Source organism: Carassius auratus, chromosome 16, assembly GCF_003368295.1.
Source record: "Carassius auratus strain Wakin chromosome 16, ASM336829v1, whole genome shotgun sequence".
Taxonomy (NCBI): Eukaryota; Metazoa; Chordata; class Actinopteri; order Cypriniformes; family Cyprinidae; genus Carassius; species Carassius auratus.
Genome location: NC_039258.1, coordinates 3,108,350 through 3,135,849, shown reverse-complemented (window position 1 = coordinate 3,135,849; position 27,500 = coordinate 3,108,350). Strand labels below are relative to the sequence as shown.

Sequence of the window (27,500 nt, the reverse complement as noted above, 5' to 3'; positions counted from 1 at the left end):
TTCAAAAATATCACAGCACATCATTTTTTCCGCAAAACTATAATGAAGATTTTTTTTTTTTTTTATATATATACCGTATTTTTTGGACTGTAAGTCGCACCTGAGTATAAGTCGCATCAGTCCAAAAATACGTCATGATGAGGAAAAAAAACATATATAAGTCGCACTGGACTATAAGTCGCATTTATTTAGAACCAAGAGTTCACATTACCGTCTCCAGCCACGAGAGGGCGCTTTATGTCTTCAGTGTAGACTACAGGAGCACTGAGCAGCATAGAGCGCCCTCTGGCGGCTGGAGACGGTAATGTGAACTCTTGGTTAATTTCTCTTGGTTCATGTCAAATTAATTTTGATAAATAAGTCGCACCTGACTATAAGTCGCAGGACCAGCCAAACTTTGAAAAAAAGTGTGTCTTATAGTCCGGAAAATACGGTTTTAGTTTTAATGCACTTGTGAAATTATTAGCATCAAAAAGTCAAAGAATTGAACAGATAATTGTAAATCATGAAGACAAAATCATGACTTTTTCTGCAGATTCCTCACCATACAAATGCTTGTCGAAACAAAAATGCTACGAAATGCGTCATATTTTGTGATGTGAAAGAGTAAAAGCCACTATTTTTGGGATCAGCATAAAATTAGTCAAATCAGTACTGCAGATATGATATAGTACAATGATAATTCTGTCCAAATAAATCCCTTTTTTTGGTAAAACACACTTTTTGCTCTTTATGTGAGTGTTGTGTGCTGTTTGGTACAGATGTGTGCTCCTCAGACGGGGCGAGGAAGGCCTCCAGCACGCTGTCGTTGGCCAATGGCGTGTCTCTTCAGCAGAACGTCTCCAGCGGCTTTCAGAGGAAAAGACTTCAAGCTCCGACTCTGTCTGAACTGGACAGCTCTGATTCAGACGTGAGGATTATTAGGCACATTGTTACTGGTCATATACTGTTGGTGTAAGTCCTCAGCTGTCTTCTGATGTGCTCTCTCGCTCAGGATGAGACTGTAGGTCAAAGGTCAGCCAGTTGCTCCAGCATCTCCACATCCATGGTGGACGACACATCGCCAGAATCCGTCCTGGGCAAGAAAAGTGATTTACATTTATATATATATATATGTTTATGAAGCTGTATTATTAATGTTTAGTAAAACAAAACAAAAAATTGTATTTCCTATTATTATTTTTTTTTATTATTATTAAATTTAATTTAATTCTAAATTATTAACATTTTTTCTTGGTAAAGTAAAAAGATATTAGATGAAAAGCTTAAATTTACAGTAAAAATAAATAAATAAAATAAACTAAAATTAAAATTGTTGAAATACTAAAATGACTAAAATAAAAACCAAAATAAATTAAAGCTAAATATAAATATTTAACAAAATAAAAAAGCAAATGACTAATTTACTAAAACTGAAATAAAAATACATTAAATCTAAAATGTTATATTTCCAATATAAAAAATACAATTAAAACTGAAAAAAAAAACTAATTTAAAATATTAATATTTATAAATAATACTTAAATAGCACTGCTCATATTACCTAATCCTCTTTTCTCTTTTACATTTAATTTAAAATAAATAAATAATCAATATTTAAATTTCATTAAAAAATTAGTTTCTGAGTATTCGTGAAATTAGAAGAATAATGTAGGAATCTGCTTTATGTCTGGGTCCAGATTATCATTTTCACAAACTGATTTAAAGCATTTATTATGTTATAGCTCTGCTGTAGCTCAAGCCGACTGGCAATAAATGTTTTATGACCTGTTTTACTTTCTTGCAAACTAAATTTCAGACCTGTATTTTCAGAGGTAGCTATTCACAGTGAAACTAGAGGTCATTTAAATCTTACGTTTCTTCTGTGAGTTGACTCATACTGCAGAGCGTGCCCGCCGCTGCCAGTTTTACTGATATCAGTGTTAAATAATGAGTGTCTGTGGTCCTCTCTCTCAGCTCCGCCCATGTTCCTGCCCATCTCGTCCACGCCGCAGCCGGAGAGACGTCAGCAAGCCCAGCGCCGCCACTCCATCGAGAAGGAGACGCCCACCAGTGTGCGTCACTTCCTGCCGCCCTCCAGACACAGCTCCAGATCCCTAGTGAGTGAGGAAGTAACCAGTGACATTCATCCACGATTTTCAGTCTGAAGATTTAAGTCATTAGGATAATGCAACATTAAAGACCTCGTCCATTTACAGTTTACATCTAAACATGTGCCGGTATTATGAATATGCATGGTATTTTTATCGTGGGCATATATATATTACAAAATATTCCGAATTTGGAATGCATTTTAAGAATACCTTTCCCATCAACTGGTCCAGATGCACAACAGCGCCGTATGCTGCCATGAGAAGCAGATTCACTCTCTGACAGCAGATGGCGCTAAACTGCAGAAAACGCAGCCCTTACCCTGGAAACCCCATAAATAAAGCAGCTGCTCACATACTCAACATATTTCAATCATTTTAAATAAACTAAATTCACTATGGTGTGCCAAATACTTAAATATTCAGACTTAAGTTATTTATAACTTTTTATTTTTCTTTTTAATCTGGACTACAACATGCCCTAGATGTTGTTTGAAAGTGTTTTGATTCTTTATCGTTCGTTCACACTTTACATTAGAGCTTCATTAGTTAACCTCAGTTAAATCATTAATGAACATAAACTGCAGATGAATAATTCTTCTGAACATTCATTCATCTCAGTAATTCCAATATTTAATAACACGCTGTTAAAATCTAAACATGAACTAAAACTTGTATTTTTTAACAAAGATTAATAACTAGTTAATGGTTAACTAATGAGGTGTTATTGTAAAGTGATACCTATGGGTCTTTATACGTCTTTTGCACTTAAATCTGTGCAAAACCTTTATATCTTTTTCCGTATTGCTTTATTGTATTTAAATGTTCAGTTATTTTTGTTATAAGAAATAAGTTATTTAACCTGTGATAGTGTATTTTTAGCACTTTTTTCAAACTAAATATCGTGATAATAATGTATACCGTGATAAAAGCATTAGAAATTTATCGCAACAGGAAAATTTGATATAAACATTTATGTTGCTTTTCTTAAAGTGGCTCGTCATCAGATGCAAAATTCTCTTTTACATGTTGTTTGAACTGAACCCTATAAGGATAGAAAATCCATGCTTTTTAATAAATCCCTAATAATAATGATCACTGTTGACAAGAACCAAGAACAAAGCATTATGTGTGGTGAGATGTGCATTGTTCTCCGCTGATGTCTGGCCGTTGTGTCTGGACAGGAGGAGTTTTGTTTCCCGGTGGAGTGTCTGGCTCTGACCGTGGAGGAGGTGATGCACATTCGGCAGGTTTTGGTCAAAGCCGAACTGGAGAAGTTCCAGCAGTACAAAGATATCTACAATGCCATGAAGAAGGGGAAGGTGAGAACGGCTCATATAGAGCAACCTTTCAGAAGCAGCACGTCAACAGAACAGGCATTGCAATCATACAGATAGATGGAAAAGGATTAATGCATGCCAAAATATGCATTAAAAATATACATTTTTAAAGAAATTCATATTTGTATTCAGCAAGGACGCATTAAAGACATTTATGATTTCAGAAAAGATTTCCGTTTCAAATAAATGAGCTTTCTGTTGATTTTCTTGGGCAGCAAATCAGAATATTAGAATGATTTGTGAAGATCATGTGACACTGAAGACAATGAAAATACAGCTGTGATCACAGAAATAAATTACAGTTTACTATATATTCAAATAGAAAATTTATAATATACATTGTATTAATATTAAACATTTTTATGAAATATAGTGTGTATATTTGTGTTGAACTTAACTCAAATCAGACAGCATTAACACATTTCTGTCTTAAGCTAACGATTCAATCTTTAGGAAACCTACTGGAGAAATAAAAAGTGTTTCAAAATCATTGTCACATTTATTTTGCTTTGATTTTCATTTAGTCATAGCAAATACATTGTGCACATTTCTCTTTTCCCAGCTGTGCTTCTGCTGCCGAACCAAACGGTTTTCCTTCTTCACCTGGTCCTACACCTGTCAGTTTTGTAAAAGGTAAGAAATAACCTGCCGTTCGACAATTCATCTGGCTTGTTTTTAGATATTTAATAGAAAGTAGTGGTGCTGTATCATCTTTTTCATGACTTCCGCAGGCCTGTCTGTTCACAATGCTGTAAAAAAGTAAGTCTTGAACTGAACTCCTTCTCGTAACTTTATTAAATGTTTTAAACTATTTGTGGCGAGTTCAACGTGACTCCGTTTGCACGGTCACAATGGGACTAAAAATTTATTTTCTATGGCTTCAGATGCGCCTCCCATCAAAGCCTTATGGAAGTCTCCCAATTTACTCTCTGGGTCCGTCCACATCGAGTCTGAAACGGGACGCATCCAGCCGAAAGCCAGAGAAGCCCAGTACGAGCCAGCATCGAGCCAGCCTACAGCGCACAGTGTCCAGGTAAAATAACCCAGAATACAGCGGCTCTCTGCTGCTCCGATGCTTATATTCACTGTCTCTATCTCTCTAAGATTATCTAAGCACACGCGGCAGTCGTCCTCGTCTCAGGAGGACATGGAGCTCCCGAAAGAGCTGATGGAGGACTGGAGCACCATGGAGGTCTGCGTCGACTGCAAGAAGTTCATCTCCGACATCATCGCCTCCAGCAAGCACAGCCTGTCTCTGGCCAACAAGAGAGCGCGCTGGAAACACAAGACGCAGTCCTTAATCATGGCGTCCGAGACAAGCGCAGAATACCGGCCTTCTGAGCGAACTATCAATGAGGTGTAGACGCCGCCGATGGGTCTGGATGCTGGATGCTTGTAGATTCGGACGGGTCAGGGCCAATAAACTCTTATGGATGTGTAGCAGTTCTTCCACACACACAACATGGGTTGTTTTTATTCTGTGCTGTAGATATGTGCTTACATATTGACATCTGCCTATAGTCAATCATATGAACCAATGTGTTTCTTTCAAACCAATCAGCTTTCTCTTGGTCTGCACGGTAAATTCTGGTCAAAAACACTCAAAAAGGACATTAATGTATTTATTCATGCCCTCGGTTTATTAATATTTTCTCTCAATGTAGCTAAATAAGAATTTGTTATCATGGTTTTTTAAGTTGTTCTTTCATTTTTTTTAAATTGTGGCCATGTTGTTTTAATTTGTTCTCTCTATTTTAATTAAAACGGAGGAACTAATAGAGAATAATATAGAATTAATTCGTAGTTTGTAGTAGTAGGTTGATTTTTTTCAGAGTTCAGGGCTTTTTTAAACGATCAAAATCTGCTTGTGCATTTTTGCCCTCATGAGAAACTTCCAATCGCATGGATTCTTACTGGATTTTGCTGCCAAATTAGTCTCAGCCACTGTAAACATTACTGCACCTAAACTAATTAAAATTATTTCTCATTAGGCTTTTCCAAACTTGAAATAGCCTAGTCAACTCTGGGACAAACCTAAATGTAATCCTTTTCTTTCACGATTTACATTAAATCAGCGCTCCTCATTAAAATGTGTTCCAGGGATAAAATACACGTTTTTGGCAGGGTTCCCCTGGTAAAAGTCACATTCCAGGAGCTAAATATCACATTATCAGGGTCGCTTTAACTCGCGGGAACAGTGATAAAGTAGAACATTTCCGCGGGAAAACTGCAGACGTGGCAACACTGCTGTACATTTCTGAACCCCGGGGTAACGTTCTGATTTGCATATCTGCCGTGTCAGTCTTGCTGATTGGACGAAATAGTTTTAGCCTTGCGCGTGTCCGCCTACAGACGTTCACAAAACGCGTGATGTTTCCGTGATTGACGTGAATGAATGTCATTTGTTTTTAGGCGTAGCTAATATTTTAACACAATTGTTTTAAACTGCGAAAGTTTGGCACCTGCGCAAAAGCGGTTTAACATCGAGCAATGAATATAACGTTCCTTTCCCAGGGTTTAGAATAAAAAAATAACCCTGGTTTAATCGCGATGTGAAAAGCCTTGTAATTGTTGAAGACAACATGAAATGGCTTTCACAGTCTGATGTAGGCTACTTTTTTAATATGACAATATGGCTGGGCAATGAATATTCATTTATTTACAATCTTCCTAGTCTTGTGACTTGCAACCAGAATATTCAACATAAAAACTTCAACATAGACCAAGACTCTATTCACAAAAAGACCGGGAACATGCAAAAGAGTTCGTTTTGAGATCAAGTTGACTTAAAATGTGTAAATGTCTCAAATGTATTCCCATTCATATTAAAACAATAAGCACAACACATCACTCAACCAAACCACATCTGTCTAGATAGATATTGTTTTTTATTCGTGACTTTCATATTATGACGTTGGCTATATATATATATATAGCTCACATCACTCATATCTAGGTGAGATTTGACTGTATATAATGCCTATGTGCTGATTGATTTCTAGTAATTGAGGATAATTATGCTCCTGCAAGTTATGCACCCTGTTTTATGTATTGAAGGCATGATGAGGCTGATTTACTAAACATTAAAGTTGCATTTATTTTTTTGTAATCTTTACTTTTTACATAATTTATATTAGTTTTATATGTCAAGTAATACCCTTCGACTACACAGCGCTTAATCATGTCTGTCAGATTTTTAATTATTTTTGATGATGAAGGCTCCAAAATCTTGTTATAAAAATGTAGTGATTTTGAATAGATTTGGCGTTTGGACAATGAAGTATTGTGTTGTTTCATTATTTGTTTTTAAGGGATTTTTGCCAAGACATCAAGTGTCAAATAGCTGTTTTTTATCAACAACAAAAAGAAATTATTAACTTTATTTTCAATCTGTGGATTGCATATGTGTTTTTATGTTCAGAACAGCTTATATAATGCTTTTTTTTTTTTTGTTATGTTCAATAGTTTTGCTAATTGTTTTTACTCTTTTGTTTTTTTTATTCATCTGATAATGTAACTGTTATTATTTTTTTTATTTTTTTTTAGAAAGCATTGAATTTATGCTTGTTAAATTATTGTAGGATCTTGTAAAGTTGCCTTTTTGCTTAAATAATTTGATCTGAAAGGAAGCAAGGCTGATATGTGAATGAGTGGATGAGGATGTTGTTAGTCTTATTCATTAGCTGAGTGTATAGATGTTTTATTATCTCAAAAGTCTCATGATTATTTTTGAACGATTATTAATTTGCCTTAGAAACATTGCCTTCTTAAGCATTGTAATATATCCATCAAGTCCCAAATCCTGTCTGTTTGCAGTCTAACTGCACGTGTATTTTAACATCTGCACAAATGCTGTATATTTTTGTTAAACTCTTGACATGTTGGAGCATCATAAGACTTATCATTGAGGTCATGGAAATGAAGAACAAGTAAATAAAAGTGTAAATAAAAAAAGCAGCTGCAATGTGTATGCATGTGAAACAGGGCTGTGGATTTTATTTTAAATCTTTTTTTTTTTTCTCAGCCAATGATGATCAATGGAATAAAAATAATAAAAAATCGTTAAACTGTGAATAGAAAGTCATTCATTATAGAGTGAAGCTACTCTAAAATATCTGCTTCATATTTAAAGAGTAACTAAACCCTAAACCAACTTTTTTTAGTTAATGATCTGTAAGAATGGGGCTTTATTAGTGCTGTTCATCGGTTCGAGTAACTTTTTTGACATTTGAGTATAAATTGTTTTAATTGTGGTCAGGGGCGGATCTAGAAAAATATTGATGGGGTGGCGAGAAGGGGGCAGGAATTTTTGAGGGGTGGCAACATATGGCAGACGTATATATACTGAATCAGTTATCACAGATTGATGATAAATATATGTGCACACTACAAAAGGACACAGACTATCATTTACAAACTTAATCTCATGCAATCAATGTCTTGCATTTGAAACAGTTCATATAAAGAATAAGTGACGATACCCCATAAGCCCCCCACACTCACTAATGCATACAGTATGCATCCACATGTCATTAAGAACATTATAAAAGATTCAGTGTTATCAATATGTCAATTTATTATAAGAAACACAAGATTTTAACAGCCAATGACATTTCCAGCTGGGGAGACTCAACTGATTTTCTACAGTTAAGTGTTAATCATCATCTAACTCAACCAGTCAAGAGCTACATTTAGCCTTAGATGTTATATGAATATGGTTCCTGAAGCATAGGTTTTATTAGCTGACAATAATAATCAATAAATAAACATTATAGGCACAAATACAAATGTACTTTTAGGAATTGTTTTTGAAAAATATGGTGTTATTTTTTTGGCAAGCTTAAATTAAAACTTCTATGAAAACTTGTGTGATATTCCTTTAAAATAATGTTTTAGTAGATCTTTTTTTAAGTATATTTTAATAAGCAATTTATTACATAATTTCTTTTGAGTTAGACCAAACTTTTATTTTGGTGAGTTGTAACCAGAGTTTCTTTTTTCATTAAATATTATTATTAGCTAATAGGACGTATAGCATATCAAGTATGTTAATACTTGAAGTATATCATACTCTACTGTGCAATAGTATTATATTTCTGTTTGAGTTTCTTCAAGTTATACCGAGATTTTATTTTGACAGGTTGTCGTAAAGACATTGTCGTTTCTGTCAGTCTGTGTATACGATACGAATGAATGACGATAGTTTTATCAAATGAAATGGTGAAATCCTCACGTGTGCTTCAGTGTGTGTGTGTGTGTGTGTGTGTGTGTAGTAGAGCACACATTCCCAGAGACGTGTATAACAACACCTTAAGGGTTCCCATAAGCCGGATTTATTGTTGTGCCCCCCTTCCTCAAATATGATGATGAAAAAAACACCTACTATAGGGGTGAAAATAGAATTTTAATCAAATAAAAAACTAAATGAATAAATTGTATTATTTACAAATCACAATTATAGCTCTTGACATTTACCTGTGGCTATAACTTTATTATAACTCTAATTTATTTTATAGTCTCAAGCATTCAGAAATCATGCAAAAGGAAATTAAGCAGTTTTACTATGATAAAACCATGGTTTATTTTTGTAAGGGTTGTGATATGCACGTTTTTTGTTGAAGAAATTATAAAGCCTGTGTCATCTATAGTGAATATTTGAATTAAATGTTTGGTCAGTAGCCTAAACAAGGATGTGATCGTCCTGTAAGTGTAACAGCAGCAATCACAGGGCATTTGTAATAACATGTACATAAATTGTTTATTTTGTATTTGCCTACATTATGTATTTTAACAATGTTATTATTAACCAATAATTATTGCCCCATAATTTTTTTAAATAATACATTTTAGTCCATTTTAAAGGCTATTGATAGCTTGAGTCTGTTTTTATAGCAACAACAACAACAACAAACATATTACAGTATATTAATACTTTGTAAATTATTAGAGTTTGGGGATCGCAAATCATTTGAATCAGTTCGGGAGTTCAAAGCGGATTCGCGAATCATTTGAGTCAGTTTGGGGATTGCGAATCATTTGAATCAGTTCGGGAGTTCGTAGCGGGATCGCGAATCATCTGAGTCAGTTTGGGAGTTCGTAGCGGGATCGCGAATCATTTGAATCAGTTCGGGAGTTCGTAGCTGGATCGCGAATCATTTGAGTCAGTTTGGTAGTTCGTAGCGGGATCGCGAATCATCTGAGTCAGTTTGGGAGTTCGTAGCGGGATCGCGAATCATTTGAATCAGTTCGGGAGTTCGTAGCTGGATCGCGAATCATTTGAATCAGTTCGGGAGTTCGTAGCGGGATCGCGAATCATTTGAGTCAGTTTGGGAGTTCGGAGCGGGGATCGCGAATCATTTGAGTCAGTTCGGGAGTTCAAAGCGGGTTCGCGAATCATTTGAGTCAGTTTGGGGATCACAAACCATTTGAGTCAGTTCGGTAGTTCAAAGCAGGTTCGCGAATCATTTGAGTCAGTTTGGGGATCGCGAATCATTTGAATCAGTTATGGGGATCGCGAATCATTTGAATCAGTTCGGGAGTTCGTAGCGGGATCGCGAATCATTTGAGTCAGTTATGGGGATCGCGAATCATTTGAGTCAGTTTGGGGATCGCGAATCATTTGAATGAGTTCGGGAGTTTGTAGCCGTTCGTAGCCGGGTCGCGAATCATTTGAGTCAGTTATGGGGATCGCGAATCATTTGAGTCAGTTTGGGAGTTTGGAGCGGGTTCGCGGATCATTTGAATCAATTCGAGAGTTCGGAGCGGATTGGCGAATCATTTGAGTCAGTTTGGGGATCGCAAATCATGAGGTTTCATTCACGCCTTATTTTCAATATTTCAAACAGATATAGGGGGAATTTTACTATTTTTTTATTTCTAACATCTATTTAATTGATATTGAATGTTTTAATTTATATTCAAATATTAATTTATATTTCATTTGGATTTTATTTATATTCAAATACACACAAGAACCAATGATGTTTGCGCAGTGTCCTCTTCTCCTTATATGGTGTTGAGCGACTGCTTGCTTAAACGACTGTCGCGCGCAAACCAAAAAGGCGCCAGATTTAAAACACGGAGGGAAAGAAGATTAACGTTACCTGAACAATTACTTAAAACTTGACAGCTACAACCAACATCTTCCTTTTGTATCCAAAATCAGCACAAGGACCCACATGAGGGTGAGTAAATAACGACAGAACTTTCTTTTTGAGTAATCTATTCTTTTAATATGCTTCCGCAAAAATAATACTGCTTTTTACTTCGGGATATTCCTCATATTTTTTTTCCAAAACGGGGTGACAAAATTAAGAAAATCGATAGCTTAAATAAGAAACTAAAAGGCATCTGGCTTTGACAAAATATATGGGATTGATGACATTCTTAAAACCAATTTAACAAATAATTCAAAATACCTTACTTAAATGTTAAATATTTTTATAGCGTTTGTTCTTCTTTGAATGTAGATTCCATTATATGTTGCAGAGATAATTACGGAGGCATTTAATGTTTGTTTGCTTTTGTTTTGAATAAATATATACTTTTAAAGCTGCATTAATACTTTTAAAAGTCCCTCACCTTAACTTACATTGTTAAAACGTTCAAAATTTAATGAAAAATTAGTTAATTGCAATTTTCCTTCTTTCCTTAATTAATTTACACTTTAAATTTTGATTTGCCTGCTGTAAATGCAAATGTAAAATAATAATAAAATTATTTTATATATATATATATATATATATATATATATATATATATATATATATATATATATATAAAGCTTGTAAATGTGTCTTACAAACAATACATCACACATTTTTTTATGTACTTTTAATAATTTTATATATTGGTTCCATGACACAGTAATTTCGCACATATAACTCTTTAAACACCAAATGTACATAACATCACATTTACATTGCATCTTTGTAACACTTTTTTTCTATCATTTCGTTCGTTTAAATGGACCACTGATTCATTTTATGAATAAAGGTTAAAAACACAGACAATAATATCTATCACTAACATCTGATGCAACTACTACACATCACAAAACATGAGTGGAATGACTTAAAACGCATAATTTCATACACCTGCACATATGATAACACAATAACATTCTTTAAAAAAAAATGTAAACAAAATACTAGGGGCGGCAGATATAGATACTCTCCTGATTGAACCACAATAGAGAAGTATCTCTGAACATGAATGAGCATGCATGGCGGGGTGACTAGAACAAGCGAGATACAGTTTAATTTAACTTCGATTTATTCACAGAGACAAAACAAAAGGAGGGGCACGTGGTTAAAAGCGGTTCTTCTATTTGAAGTCCAGCAGGTTGCAGTCGATTTTGTAGTACACATAGGGATAGTATTCCTGCTGACTGAGGTTCAAGCCAGGGATATCCATGGTAGTTTGCTGGAACAGGAAAAAGAGGACAAATAATTCCTTGTATTGAAACCACACATCACCAAAACGTCCAAAAGTAAACTTACGTCGATAATGGCAGCTGCACTGCTGTCCAGATGCTTGTAAAGATCGTTCAGAACCTCCCTCAGCTTCTTCATGTTCTTCTTGTTGGGCTGTAGCAGCATCGCTTGGAAGTTCACCGGCAATCCATATCTGTTTATTTAGAATTTACAAAATATATACATTTAAATGAGTGATTCACTCGTGTGAAAATTCTGGGCCAAAGCAATATCCAAAAATGTAAAAGATGCACTTGTTCGAAACCGAAACCCATTTTTAATTGAGTGCGTGTAATTCTATTTAAATTATAACACCAAAATTATTTTTTAACGATACTGAGTTTTTGTTAAGCATAAAATCAAAACCATTTTAATAATACATTTATGAATCAAATAAATGTAATAATCAACACTGAAATTGCACTTTTAAACAACAATTACGTTTCTACTTCAATTTTTTTGTTGAAATATTCAAATTTGTAGCTTAATAAAAACGTATTTACTTTAATTTATTAATCATTAAACATTAAATCATGAAGATGATGGGTTAAGTAAAAATAGAATTAATATGTAATATAGTCCACATAGCCTATTTATCAAAATGGTCATCTCTAGAGTTATTTATTTCTATTGAGTTTATGGACAATGAAATGTAAATAACAAATATTATTTTAGTTTTAAATCTAGTTTTTCTATTGGTCCATCTCATATGATAACAAATTTACCAAACAAATGATGACGCGTTCAAACGGTTCATGTATTCGTCTAGAATGAGACATTTTTTCAATTTCAATAAACGCGGTATGAACTTTTATTTCACTGAACTCTTATTTTGAAAAAAAAAAAATCCAAGAAAAGTTTGATTCCTCATGACACAAGCTCTCTCTTATAACCTAAATATAGACCATATATTGTGTCTCTACCTCAACACTGATTCCACAAAGACCCTCAGAGCCTTGATATGGATCCAAGCAATGAAAGCCTCGCTGAAGTTCACCTTCAGCCATCGAACAAGTGGACCCTGCAGACGACACATGTACGAACCAGTTAATAACATCCAACAGTGATGAAGTAACATACCAGCTGCTCTGAAGAGACATACAAACTGCTTTTTCTTGTCAGTCGAGAGTCTGGTCATCTCCTCCTTATCTGCTTTCAATTCCTCCTCGTTGTACTGGAAGTCCCGGAGCATGAACCTGGAAAGCAGACACTGGGATGACCAAGGCATTAAGATTCTTAAACTGGTTATTCTCTTGGAAATCGGCTGTTTACTTGTTTTCCCTGGCCTTGAGTCGGAAATCATCGATGGCCTTTCTGAAGAGCGTGACGCTAAACAGGCCGCTCTCCTGGTCCTCAAAAAGCAAACTGCCGAGAAGAAGAATAACACTATATAGAGTATTGGCTAGCAGAGAGAACCTCAAATGTGACCACAAAACCAGTCATAAGTCCATTTAAATCATCTCTCCATTGATGTCTGGTTTATTAGGATCGGTCAATATTTGTCTGAGATACAACTCTTTGAAAATCTGGAATCTGAGGGAGCAAAAAAACCTAAATATTGAGAAAATCATCTTTAAAGTTGTTTAAATGAAGTTCTTAGCAATGCATATTACTAATCAAAAATTAAGTTATGATAAATTTACGGTAGGAAATGTACTAAATATCTTGATGGAACATGATCTTTACTTAATATCCTAATGATTTTTGGCATAAAAGATCAACATACAATGTATTTTTGGCTATTGCTACAAAAATACCACAGAGACTTCAGACTGGTTTTGTGCTGGAGGGAGACAAATGTCCCAGTCATATTTCACTCAAAATAAATAAGAATTCTATTTTGCAAGAAAATATTTCTAATTTCTCTTATGCATTAAAAATATTGGAATTGCACAACATTCACACATCATAGTAGTAACTTTTGGGCTACCTATAAATTATATTCATTAAAGTAAAAAAATTCAAAACAGTAATTCAATCAAAAACAAAAACACTCTACTAACACTTTACGTTACTACATTACTACATTAATCATTTTACACTAAAGACACTTGGTAAATGGTGTCTGTTTGTTCTGCTGCATTAATTCATTGGTTTCCTCAGTACCCAGCATGCCACTAAACATGTCCTTCTCAACCAGAGGACAATCAGACACATTGACTTCCCTAGAATATCAGCTGTTGCTAACAAATCATTTTTGTATGTCAGCTTTCCCCAAATCCCATTTATTGCTTTTTTTTATTTATTATTAAACACCTTTTAAAACAAATAACACCTATATGACACTATTAAAATGAATAATTCCATTATCTAAAGGCAAAACAAGGCATGTTCTTATTAGCATTAGTGTTCTGTGGTTTGTATCCAGGTGCATGATTCATTAGACAAACAAGACACTTCCAGAATGAAAAATTTTTTTTGTAAGTTTCTTACTTTGTAGATCGTGGCACCACCATTTCTGAAAGAGTCTCGTAAGTGCGCTGCCAGTCAGCATAATTAGTTCTGAAGGGTTAGAAAACTTGCCGTCAGTATGTGCATGAGAAAACTTTAACACAACAGGCTTGTGTGCATCCAAAAATATGTTCAGAGTGGCTAATATCTGAGTGTGGGAACTAGGGCTGGGCGATGACAAAAAGTAAAATCTAAAAAAAAAAAATTTTTTTTTAAATTGTCATATCGAATCATACTTTTCTCAAAGCTGTAACATTTACCCTTTAATATAACATTTTAGCGAAACATTACATCATTTGAATTCATCGATAAAATCTGAAAAATCGCCAGGATTCCAAATTTGGAGTATGCCACTTACTTTGGTACCACCACCAGCATAGTAATGAGGTACTCCGAATCAAGCACAAAGTCTTCTTTCTTGACAATATCTGCCAAACTCCTGGTCAGCAGACTCCCTCTGATGAAACCACAAAAATCACACCGCTTGACTGGGAAATGCTTCCCGAACCATGTTTTTCTCAAAGGAGTAGTTCACCCAAACACTGAAATCATAACTGTGTTGGACTACATTTTGGGGGGGGTTTAGATGTATAAACTGTTATCTGGAAAAGAGCTCTGTGAATAATCTTTTTTTTTCTTTCTTGTGTTCCATGAAAAAATAAAATGGAATTCTCCATTATAAAAAAAAAGTGTTGCATCAAATATTCAGAACTTATTCAACTTAATTGGAAAGAAAAAAAAGCAATGCACTAGAACAAATCAATGGTGTCCAGGTTACTATCTAAATGAATAAATCTGAAATAAAACCTCTTTAAATAATATCTGAAATATTTACTCACGCATTCTTCCTCTCTAGGTTCTGTAAGTTTCCCTTCAGGTTGTTGTAGGCTGACGCTCGAGCCTTCAGGTCATTGTCAATCTGTGAGACTTGCTGTATCAATAATAAATAAGGCTGAGATTTATATCAAATATGCACAAATATTACCAACGAGTGATATAAACATTGTGAATGTTGCAATTACTTTAACTCTCAGCAACGAGTGCTAAAAGTAAGGTCATTGCAGATTTTATTCCCACAATTCACATAGAAATGGTTGGATGTGATCACTTGCCTTGGATACAATCTCAGAAATGTTCTTCAAGGATTGTTTGATAGGGTATTTGGCCATGTCCCACTGAAATCTTGTGACGTAGGTGACCAGATCGACTAAAACGCAACAAAGAAAACGAGTATTAATGCAACGAAACCGACGACAGCTCCTGATCATTATCATACGCCTCTCACCTCCATTAGCCAGCAGGTTCTCCTGGACTTTATCTCGACTGTCCTCCAACACGTCAGCCATGTACTGAGCCACCTTCTTCACCACACTGTGAACGAAAAAGACATCACAGCCCTCTGAAAAAACCCTCTCCAATGTACAACGATTGGACGTTCTCCAAGACACAGAAGTCATCAAAACATCACACATATCGGAAGATTCAGGAACACTGAGATGTTCAAGAAACCTGATGACATCTCAATAACGCTTTTTAAAAATGTGTGAATATTCTGACCAAACCAAGCAAAAATAAAATACAGGAAATATAGACATATGGTTTGGTGCATGCAACTCAGGATTTATTCCTGCTGTTCTGATAAAATAACATAAGGCTGACAGGAAGTCATTATCTAAGCACGCTTTAAGTTTAACCATCTTTTATCAAAGCTCTAAGGCAAAACTTAAACTGATGAACATTTTTGAATCTAAATGAACAGGAAAAAAATAAGAGTCACATCTAAAGAACAAGCTATAAGTCATGCAATTTAAAAATGATCTCAAGAAGGCACCAAATTGCTAATAGCTAATTTAGGGTAAATTCTGCAGAACCTCACCTCTATGAGATTCCTCATCACACAAAAGTAAAAAAACAAACAAATGTAAGGAGTTTTGACTGAATTCTTGAAAACTGAAAACACAACAAATCAAATCTGCAAGATATTTGATTCTTTTATGCAGAAAGGCCTTAAAATGAGTATTGTAGTCGAGCATTACTATTACTACACTGAAAAACCTTTGTATAGAAACTATTTTCATTCAGAAATGACTTTTTACAAGCAAATACAAATAAATGTAAATAGATTAAATGTGACATTTTGAAGTATATTACTCTTGTTGTTTCTAATAAAACATACTCCACTAATCCTTGTTTTATTTACCACTTCAAAAAATGTGTTACATTTTATTTTAAGGTGTCTTTGTTACTGTGTAATCATACATTTGGGAATCAAGATCCACCTGTTTATTTGGGACAGAAAGCACCCTTGCAACCACCCATAGCATGTAATTAAACACAAAAATATCTTTAAAACAACCACACATTGTAAATATTCATTTTGCATGAAACTGTAAACGTTTACATTGGAACTGTGGAGCTGAAGGTAAAAAAAATTAACAAAAATAAAACCAGGTTTACCTCTCGACAAAAGCGTCCAGTTTGGCCAGCTCATCAGACAGCCCCACCAGGACATCTAATGTCCCGACCTGCAGCGTTTAGAGAAGAGAAACACTTTGATCACCATCCGGTATAATGAAGCAAAACAAACACAGCCAGGCTGGATTTGATCAGCATCGGCCCGTAGAGACGTAGAGCTTAGAGTGGCGCCGCCTCTGTTCTCATCCTGTCAGCCGGAAGGTGATTGGTCACTGGACCCTGGGCAACAGGACAAGACTTATGCATTTGCTCTGAAAAAGGCTTATTTTAGTTGCAATTAGAGGAATCGTGCATGCAAAATACCACATAAGGATACTGTGAACACGTTAAATGATGCAAAAAAATTGTTGTGTTGAGAGTTTTACATTTATTCATTTAGCTGACGCTTTTATCCAAAGCGAGATGTCAGAGGTCGCACGCCTCTGGAGCAACTAGGGGTTAAGTGTCTTGCTCAGGAACACATTGGTGTCTCACAGTGGATTCGAACCCGGATCTCTCACACCAAAGGCATGTGTCTTATCCAAACATCGCCATCGCCAAACACGAGTTTTGAAACTGAGATCGCAATAAGACTCAAAGGCACCCATCCACTTCATCAGCAGCATTGGATCTGGAAGTATTTTTGATTTCACTTCATTTTGATGGTCCATTTAACACACATTGCACCTATACGTGCACTAATTCTCATTAGAGTGTTGGAGAGTATTAGTAGACTGGTAGGTTAGGGTTAGAATAATGACATGTACTTGCAAAGTTACTTAAAGTCAGTAGAAGATCTGTTTGGAGACCATGACAATAAAGAGTCAGCAGATATTAAGAAGACTTTCTTTCTAATGTGAGTTAGTTGACATGTAGGTGCAACGGTACTTATAGTTAAAGGGACAGTTCTCCCAAAAATGAAAATTTGATGTTTATCTTCTTTAGATGTAGGTGACTTTGTTACTTCAGTAGGACACAAACTGAGATTTTAGCTCAAAACGCTGTAGTCTGTTGGTCATATAATGCAAGTGGATGGGAATCATGGCTAAAACATACAATAAAACAAAACAAACAAACTAAATCCAATTAAACCCTGCAGCTCATGACGATATACTGATGTGTAAAGACAGAAAACCATTAGTCTTTGCAAGAAACTGAACAGTATTTATATAATTTCTTTACCTCTGATGCACAAATGCCTTTTTTAAACTGTACAGCGCTTCCTCGATTGTTACTCATCAATGTATCGTCACGAGCCGCGGGGTTTAATTTGGCTTTGTTTGTGTATGTTTTTTTGTTTTACTGTATGTTTTAGTCTTGATTCCCATACACTTACATTATAAGACTGACAGATTGCAACGGTTTGAGCTAAAAATCTCAGTTTGTGTTCTACTGAAGAAACAAAGTCACCTGCATCTTGGATTCCCTGAAGAAAGAAGACAAACATCTAATTTTAATTTTTGGGGGAACTATCCCTTTAACAGAATGTGTTAAATGGACCATCAAAATAAAATGTTACCGTATTTTTTTCTAAACTATTAATTAAGAGTTGTTGATTGTATCTAAAGAAACTAATTTATTGCAAAATATGCATATATATATACACACACACACAAACGCAAATGTTTAAATATGTTGATAGCAAGACTGACTTGATTATATCATTACAACAAATGTGCTTCATGGGAGTGGGCGGAGCTAAAGAGTCATTTAATGCAATTTGCTCGCCTTGAAACCATTCATTGTTGGAATTTTCTGAACAGCATCATGGGTAATGTAGTTTTCATCACAAAATTCAGCTGTTGAACAGGATTTGTTTGTTTTCTTAAATAAGTGAATGGATGGTTTCAAGAAAAGCATGTGGGTCAAAGACGAAAAAGTGTTTAAGCATAAAAAAAAAAGTGTAATACCGCTTTAAACTGTTGTAGTTTTCCCCCCCAAAAATGCAAAAAGTTTTCTGTTTTATTTAATTGCAATTTTGTTTTTGTTTTTCTGAGCAAAAAATAAATATCATACATTTTCCCCTGATTTACAGAAGACACCCAGTAAAATGTCATTCAGTGTAACAATCCTGTCAGGCATATTTACAACAAAAATCTATTTATGACATATTAAAAGACTAATTACTTTCACCCCAAATACTAATGAGTTGTAATTTTACATTTTTAACATTTGCCACTATCCTAGGTTTTGCCCATTTGTCAGTAAGAATTTTTCACTAATTTAAAACACAATCAAATTTAGTATGCTCCATTACTCTTTTAGATATTTTAATATGTACACGTCAGAATAAGTTGTTTGAATTTATGCATAAATATTATGTTACACTGAATGACAATGTAACATTATTTCAACCAAATTTTGACATTTTATTCTCTAAAAACTTATTTTAAAACCTTAAAAGTAGACATTTTACTTACAATTAATGTGCTTTCTATGGACACAAAATCACTTTTGTACATTTCTTTTGATGCGGACATCTTAACGTCTTTGACCCATGAACCGTTGATCTTGGAATTCACAGTAGGTTGGTCTTTAAAGGTTTATAAGTTATAGCTAAATATTTGTTTCCCAATGGAGAAAGCAAACTCATTTTTTGGAGCCCCATTGAAAACAACAGTGCGTTTTACAGAAAATACCAATAAAGGAGAAATCATTAATGCCAGAGCTGGAAACGCTGCTCAGCTCAGACTGATAAAAGAGGAAGAGGAACTGATGTGACCTTGAGGTCGGGAATGTTGAACTTGTTGTTGGTGGAGAGGTTGTTGGCACGAGTCGTGGCCGTCATTAGTTTGTCCCATGTCTGCTGACAGGTCTTCTCTCCAGGAGCAGAAATCAACCAAAACTCGGTCATGGCTGCGGAGGAGCGACAAATGGAGAGTCTAATACAGAAAGACATTAATACACTCAATTAAATGTAAAAGCCAAAGATCTACTCTACTGTTTACAGACATTCAAATCTTAACTATAAATAAATTGTCATGTTATATGAGAACAATATATTTTCAATGTCTGAACACATAAATCAGTGCACATCAATGTCAAAGATCATGTTAGTTTTAGACTTGATTGAATCATTTCCTCAAAATGAATGAATGACAGTCACGAGTTGAAGCATTAGACTGACCTTGAATAGACAGAAAGCGACCAGAGTCATATTCTCATCAGATATCAGATGTTTGATGCTCTGGAGCTGTTACTGATTATGATTTTATATCAGGCTGCAGATGCTTCAAAGCATCATATCATAAACATGAGATGAACCCGAGACCGCTATAATCCACACTAGCAAATACAGCTAAATCTGCAGACGATACAGCACACAAACAGCCTTTAAAACGGTATTTTCTCAGACAGAGCTTACCTGATTTCAACGTGAACGAGATTACGCGACGATTACTTGGCAGATTTGACTCAGTAATTTTCAAAGGAGCAGTTTTAGGATTTGATATTCATAATGACACTCCAGTGTTTCCAAAGGCTTCTCTCACGGTCAGCTGATCGGCTGCTGTGATCTGCGCATGCGCAACTTCGGGCGACAGCGACACCTGGAGACCTGGAGTCATTATTGCAGCATCTTTCTCCACTATATATATATATTTACAACCAAACAAGGTACAAAATCACTTTTTCAGAATGTAACGCATTTTATTCAGCTTTGTTTGAACATAACCAAAATCAAAAAAAGAGAAGAAAAAATAAATCTTCAAAATAAAACTAATAAATACATGACATGCTTCAAAAATGAAATAGAACAAAATGGGCTTTTAAATTAAATCTACAAATCCAAGAGAGAAGTCAACCAATTTTAAAGATTTGTATAATAGTTTTACCTCATTAGACCATTGAATAAAGTTGGGATTAGATTTTTCTACCGTCTATACTTGTGAATAAAAAGGTCTCAAAACATAATAGGGAATTAATAACAAATTCAAAATCTTTGTTTTTGAGAAAAATACCAAACCGGACTAGATGGGAGTTCAGCATCCTCGGACCATAACCAGTTTAGCATCTCTCTCCAAAAAGGTTGTAGCATATTACTCAAAAAGAAAACATGATCTGAGGCATGTTTCACACAAAAAAACAAAATTATTTACAGCAAAATTTAATTTCATTCTTAAAATTCATTAGAGTCGTGAAACTTTTTGGAGGAGCTCTTTTTGAGGAATGGGGAAAGAAAAATATTTTTTTTCTAGTTTTTATTTTTTTATTTCCACCATATAAAAATCTTTAAACACATATTCTCATCTAGTTTGGATAATTAATTTAATAACTCTGTTAGTTTAATTTTTCTCACAAAAATCATAAACTTCAATGGAAAGTTGCCTCAATTCTGGGGAACTTTTGGAATTCACAATATCTTCTTTAACCATTATTCTCTAAAGTAACTGGAATGGCTCTAATCATTGTATTGTAAATATTAACAGTGCACTGAAGATCTCGAAAAACTCTCTATGTAATAGCAGATTTTAATTCTCATCTAAAAAGAACAGTAGCCCAAATCTCTTTGGATTTCCATTCCTCAAAAAATAAATAAAAATGTATGTATCTATTTTTTTTATGTTTACTTAAAATCAGATTTTATTTGCTTGAGAACACTACATTTGTTTTGCACTACTGAGCTACCGTAGTTAACAAATACACTATATTTAGAAAAATTATAGGTAAAAAAACTTAATTCAGGGAGGTTCAAGTGTTTTTTGTCATGTAGATTTTCCATTGCATTATGGGAACACCATAATATAATGTATATATGTATACATTTACATAATAAAAGTAATATTTTTGTGCACTGTTACAGTTTTTATCCATATTTTATTCATTAATTCAAATTTTGCATTATTTTTATATAATGGTTAATTAATTAGTAATTTTTTATGTGCTTTTGTCATTTATACTTTTGTATATTGCTATTCTGCTATTAAGGTTTTGTTTGTTTATTTTTTTTGTGCTAGTTCAGTTTTATTTTTTATTTATTTCCAGTTACTGATTTTAGTTATCTAACTAACTCTAACTAATTTGTAAATATGTATATGTTTAATATACAATATATAATATATATATATATATAATATATATATATATATATATATATATATATATATATATAAACAGACACACACACACACACACACACACACACACACATATATATATATATATATATATATATATATATATATATATATATATATATATATATATATATATATATATATATATATGTAAAGTATACTGTGTGTGTGTTTTTCTATATATATTATCTATCTATCTATATATATATATATATATATATATATATAATATATATATATATATATATAGATAGATAGATAGATAATACATATAAAAAACTAAAACAAAATTAATAATTGTACAGAAGATATAAATATGATATAAATATAAATCATATAAATATAACAACAACAAAAAATGTAATATATATTTCTACATATACATTTATATGTAGAATAAACAGCTGACCACTAACTTTGTTTATCATGCAGTTGCACACTTTTATGATCCAGTGGCCTGTGAGTTCATGAAGCTGACTTGTCCCTGGAGGTTAAAGGGAGGAATGCCCAGTCAGCAGCCAGCGAGGGAGGCACAGCGGCACAGTCTTTTTTTGGATAGGAGTCCCTCTTCCTGGCAGCCGGTGTCCCCCACCCTGAGTTCGAGGAAAAGCCCACAAAGGGATATGTTTATGGAGTTCAGTAGGTCTGGGGTGCATTGTTTGGGATACAATGCCGGGACAGGCTGGAGCCAAACCCCCAGATCAAACACCAGGGTGGGCTGCCCGCTGACGGGCCGACGGCCAGACCGATGGGGACATGTCTGGGCACGCGTGTTCTAATCAGTCACCCGTCTGCCGGCCCGAGCGCCTGGGGAATAAGAAACATGGCTTGTTTAGTCTCTAGGGGCGTCCAGCCCAGAGTCCAGGGTTCCAATTTGTCCCAAGCTTTTTGTTATAACCCTTGCATCCATTTCCTTAGTTAAACATGCAAATACACAACTTGGAGAACACAAAAGGATAGCAAGGTGATTTAGAAATGATTTCCAAAATTAATAGGTCCTTTGATTATAAAAAAATTTTGTCATTAGTGGAACATCTCCATCTCCAAAACGTAAATTTTCTAAATTATTTACTCATCGTTCTTTCTCAACATGCTGCTATATTATTATCATATTTTGTTTAAAAAAAAAAAAACTAAAGCAGATTGTGTGCTATAAAATCAGAATTGCAGAAGAAAAGTCTTAATTACGTTTTTTATTTTTTATTCCTTGATGGAGTTGCGAGATTTAAACTCAGAATTCAGAGAAAAAAAAAAGTCAGAAGAGACTGTGAGAATCGTGAAATGTAAAGTCAGAATCGGGAAATATAAAGTCAGAATTGCGAGATATAAAGTCAGAATTGGGAGATATAAAGTCAGAATTGCGAGATATAAAGTCAGAATTGCGAGATATGAAGTCAGAATTGGGAGATATAAAGTCAGAATTGCGAGATATAAAGTCAGAATTGCGAGATATAAAGTCAGAATTGCGAGATATAAAGTCAGAATCGCGAGATATAAAGTCAGAATCGCGAGATATAAAGTCAGAATTGCGAGATATATTGGGAGATATAAAGTCAGAATTGGGAGATATAAAGCGAGAATAGGGAGATATAAAGTCAGAATTGCGAGATATGAAGTCAGAATTGGGAGATATAAAGTCAGAATTGCGAGATATAAAGTCAGAATTGCGAGATATGAAGTCAGAATTGCGAGATATGAAGTCAGAATTGGGAGATATAAAGTCAGAATTGCGAGATATAAAGTCAGAATTGCGAGATATGAAGTCAGAATTGGGAGATATAAAGTCAGAATTGCGAGATATGAAGTTAGAATTGCGAGATATGAAGTCAGAATTGGGAGATATAAAGTCAGAATTGCGAGATATATTGGGAGATATAAAGTCAGAATTGGGAGATATAAAGCGAGAATAGGGAGATATAAAGTCAGAATTGCGAGATATGAAGTCAGAATTGGGAGATATAAAGTCAGAATTGCGAGATATAAAGTCAGAATTGTGAGATATGAAGTCAGAATTGCGAGATATGAAGTCAGAATTGGGAGATATAAAGTCAGAATTGCGAGATATAAAGTCAGAATTGCGAGATATGAAGTCAGAATTGCGAGATATGAAGTCAGAATTGGGAGATATAAAGTCAGAATTGCGAGATATGAAGTCAGAATTGCGAGATATGAAGTCAGAATTGGGAGATATAAAGTCAGAATTGCGAGATATAAAGTCAGAATTGCGAGATATGAAGTCAGAATTGGGAGATATAAAGTCAGAATTGCGAGATATGAAGTCAGAATTGCGAGATATGAAGTCAGAATTGGGAGATATAAAGTCAGAATTGCGAGATATGAAGTCAGAATTGCGAGATATGAAGTCAGAATTGCGAGATATGAAGTCAGAATTGGGAGATATAAAGTCAGAATTGCGAGATATAAAGTCAGAATCGCGAGATATGAAGTCAGAATTGGGAGATATAAAGTCAGAATTGCGAGATATAAAGTCAGAATCGGGAGATATAAAGTCAGAATCGGGAGATATAAAGTCAGAATCGGGAGATATAAAGTCAGAATTGCGAGATATGAAGTCAGAATTGGGAGATATAAAGTCAGAATTGCGAGATATAAAGTCAGAATTGGGAGATATAAAGTCAGAATTGCGAGATATGAAGTCAGAATTGGGAGATATAAAGTCAGAATTGCGAGATATAAAGTCAGAATTGCGAGATATGAAGTCAGAATTGGGAGATATAAAGTCAGAATTGCGAGATATAAAGTCAGAATTGCGAGATATAAAGTCAGAATTGCGAGATATAAAGTCAGAATCGCGAGATATAAAGTCAGAATCGCGAGATATAAAGTCAGAATTGCGAGATATATTGGGAGATATAAAGTCAGAATTGGGAGATATAAAGCGAGAATAGGGAGATATAAAGTCAGAATTGGGAGATATAAAGTCAGAATTGGGAGATATAAAGTCAGAATTGCGAGATATAAAGTCAGAATTGGGAGATATAAAGTCAGAATTGCGAGATATGAAGTCAGAATTGGGAGATATAAAGTCAGAATTGGGAGATATGAAGTCAGAATTGGGAGATATAAAGTCAGAATTGGGAGATATGAAGTCAGAATTGGGAGATATGAAGTCAGAATTGGGAGATATAAAGTCAGAATTGCGAGATATAAAGTCAGAATTGGGAGATATAAACTCAGAATTAGGAGATATAAACTCAGTATTATGAGATATAAAGTCAGAATTGCGAGATATAAAGTCAGAATTGGGAGATATAAAGTCAGAATTGGGAGATATAAAGTCAGAATTGGGAGATATGAAGTCAGAATTGGGAGATATAAAGTCAGAATTGGGAGATATAAAGTCAGAATTGGGAGATATAAAGTCAGAATTGGGAGATATAAAGTCAGAATTAGGAGATATAAAGTCAGAATTGCGAGATATAAAGTCAGAATTAGGAGATATAAAGTCAGAATTGGGAGATATAAAGTCAGAATTGGGAGATATAAAGTCAGAATTGGGAGATATAAAGTCAGAATTGGGAGATATAAAGTCAGAATTGGGAGATATAAAATCAGAATTGGGAGATATGAAGTCAGAATTGGGAGATATAAAGTCAGAATTGGGAGATATAAAGTCAGAATTGGGAGATATGAAGTCAGAATTGGGAGATATAAAGTCAGAATTGGGAGATATAAAGTCAGAATTGGGAGATATAAAGTCAGAATTGGGAGATATAAAGTCAGAATTGGGAGATATAAAGCGAGAATTGGGAGATATAAAGTCAGAATTGGGAGATGTAAAGTCAGAATTGGGAGATGTAAAGTCAGAATTGGGAGATGTAAAGTCAGAATTGGGAGATATAAACTCAGTATTATGAGATATAAAGTCAGAATTGGGAGATATAAAGTCAGAATTGGGAGATATAAAGTCAGAATTGGGAGATATAAAGCGAGAATTGGGAGATATAAAGTCAGAATTGCGAGATATAAAGTCAGAATTGGGAGATATAAAGTCAGAATTGGGAGATATAAAGTCAGAATTGGGAGATATAAAGTCAGAATTGGGAGATATAAAGCGAGAATTGGGAGATATAAAGCGAGAATTGGGAGATATAAAGCGAGAATTGGGAGATATAAAGCGAGAATTGGGAGATATAAACTCAGAATTGTGAGATATAAAGTCAGAATTGTGAGATGTAAACATTTGTGAGACTACAAATTGACATGTAACTGTAGTCCAGGCCTATACAAATCTTGCCCTGGAGGGTTGGAGCTAAACTTTGCATTGCACTGGCCGTCCAGGGCAAGATTCGAATAGCCCTGGGGTAGTCAATATGACTTACAATCTTCTTTAGTCATATGAACATTTTTTGTTAGCCCACATTTTTCTCAAACTGATACATCGTCCACAAGCAGACTAATCAAATTCCACAGAGATAAAATCCAACTGATGTTCTCTTTGTCAGGATAAGGGTGAATATTTATTGAAAGGGGGTCAAGGAAATGGGTGAGTTCATTTGTGTGCTGGGTGGAGAGATAAAAGGTGACAGACAGTGATGGAAAACAAAAGATAAGCTCTATTGTTTTAGTTATAATAAACTCACTGTCTATCCATTTAGCCTGCTGGCAATGACCTTCACGTGTTTTTAACAGATAAAAATGAAATGTATAGTAAAGCATAAAGTAGTTTCCATTTCTTTTCCATTTACTTCATCTTTAACAATACAACTAGCTCAAACCAGCATTTTGTGCCTTCTAATTACTGTTAAAAAGTATCTTAACCCTGTAAAACCTTTTTTTTTTTTTTTGGAGTATCATATTTGATACATCAGGTTTTATATAGTCTGATATAGTGAGAATATTGAGGAAAAACATAAACTAAGCAAAAATATGCATTTTGGTGCAGATGCTGATATTAATATGGCTAAAAAGTGATGTAATTCTGATGCTTGTAATGTAAATCAATGAGATCTTTATAACACTATTTATAAAGGTACTGACATAAACTCATCTAAATATCAGTTTTAACTCTATATCTCCAGTAATGTGTCTCAGTAAGACGAGATGTTAGTGATCTGCACATATAACACAGTGATTGAGAGCTGAAGAAATCAAGATGTGAGATGTTCTGGAGGCTTGTGAAGATCATTCCTCCGCTGAGGAACAGTGAAAGTTAAGCTTCTGGAAACAAACGCTCCTCAAAAGATCCTGAGGATCGGATTTGAGACACAAAAACATGATTGATGGAGAATCACGTAAAGGTGAGCTGCATGAATGCAGTAAATATGCGTCTGGATATATCACTTTAGGTTTGTGTCTAAAAATAAACTGCATGAAAAATATTCACTCGACTAAAAAGTGTGGCAACTAGCGCAGTCTTTCCTGTGATGCAATACTGTTGATATTTCCAGTCACTTAATGATCTCATTACTTTCACTGGAAAATTTCACAATTTTATTGTTACAAGAATGTCCTTTGTTTTCTAAGATTCAGATCAGATTATCTGAAATACTTTAGGTTGTTGGAGAGTTCCTTTATGTTGTATTGTATTTAGGGCCTTGAAGCTCAGGAGAATTCCTGTTGCTCAACAGCAGTATTATTGCATATGGCAGGCAA

The 27,500-nt window shown here is 34.4% G+C and overlaps 2 protein-coding genes across 7 annotated transcripts in view; one reads left to right on the top strand and one right to left on the bottom strand.

The window, feature by feature from the left end:
* Positions 1-5,105, top strand: part of spire1b (spire-type actin nucleation factor 1b) — a 19,044-nt gene extending 13,939 nt beyond the window's left edge. For all 4 annotated transcript variants that reach the window (XM_026283359.1, XM_026283358.1, XM_026283360.1 and 1 more), the window contains 8 exons: positions 762-910; positions 995-1,088; positions 1,957-2,099; positions 3,275-3,412; positions 3,993-4,063; positions 4,162-4,189; positions 4,315-4,463; positions 4,535-5,105. In XM_026283359.1, coding sequence (XP_026139144.1) covers positions 762-910; positions 995-1,088; positions 1,957-2,099; positions 3,275-3,412; positions 3,993-4,063; positions 4,162-4,189; positions 4,315-4,463; positions 4,535-4,793 — 1,031 coding nt within the window. In that variant the 3' untranslated portion in view covers positions 4,794-5,105. The remainder of the gene's footprint in view (positions 1-761; positions 911-994; positions 1,089-1,956; positions 2,100-3,274; positions 3,413-3,992; positions 4,064-4,161; positions 4,190-4,314; positions 4,464-4,534) is intronic.
* Positions 5,106-11,560: 6,455 nt separating this feature from the next.
* atp6v1c1a (ATPase H+ transporting V1 subunit C1a) lies at positions 11,561-20,340 on the bottom strand. Of its 3 annotated transcripts, XM_026283356.1 has the most exons (13): positions 20,174-20,339; positions 19,532-19,691; positions 16,813-16,880; positions 15,641-15,726; positions 15,468-15,562; positions 15,195-15,286; positions 14,714-14,812; positions 14,338-14,406; positions 13,177-13,269; positions 13,007-13,100; positions 12,828-12,925; positions 11,932-12,058; positions 11,561-11,854 (listed from the first exon to the last, which is right to left on the bottom strand). In XM_026283356.1, the coding sequence occupies exons 2-13, from the start codon at positions 19,661-19,663 to the stop codon at positions 11,756-11,758; spliced, it is 1,152 nt and encodes a 383-aa protein (XP_026139141.1). In that variant the 5' UTR covers positions 19,664-19,691; positions 20,174-20,339; the 3' UTR covers positions 11,561-11,755. The 3 variants fall into 3 exon arrangements, with proteins under 3 accessions (XP_026139141.1, XP_026139139.1, XP_026139140.1); XM_026283354.1 differs by having other exon boundaries at positions 12,828-13,100; positions 20,174-20,340; XM_026283355.1 differs by having other exon boundaries at positions 15,468-15,726.
* Between the last annotated feature and the right edge of the window lie 7,160 nt (positions 20,341-27,500).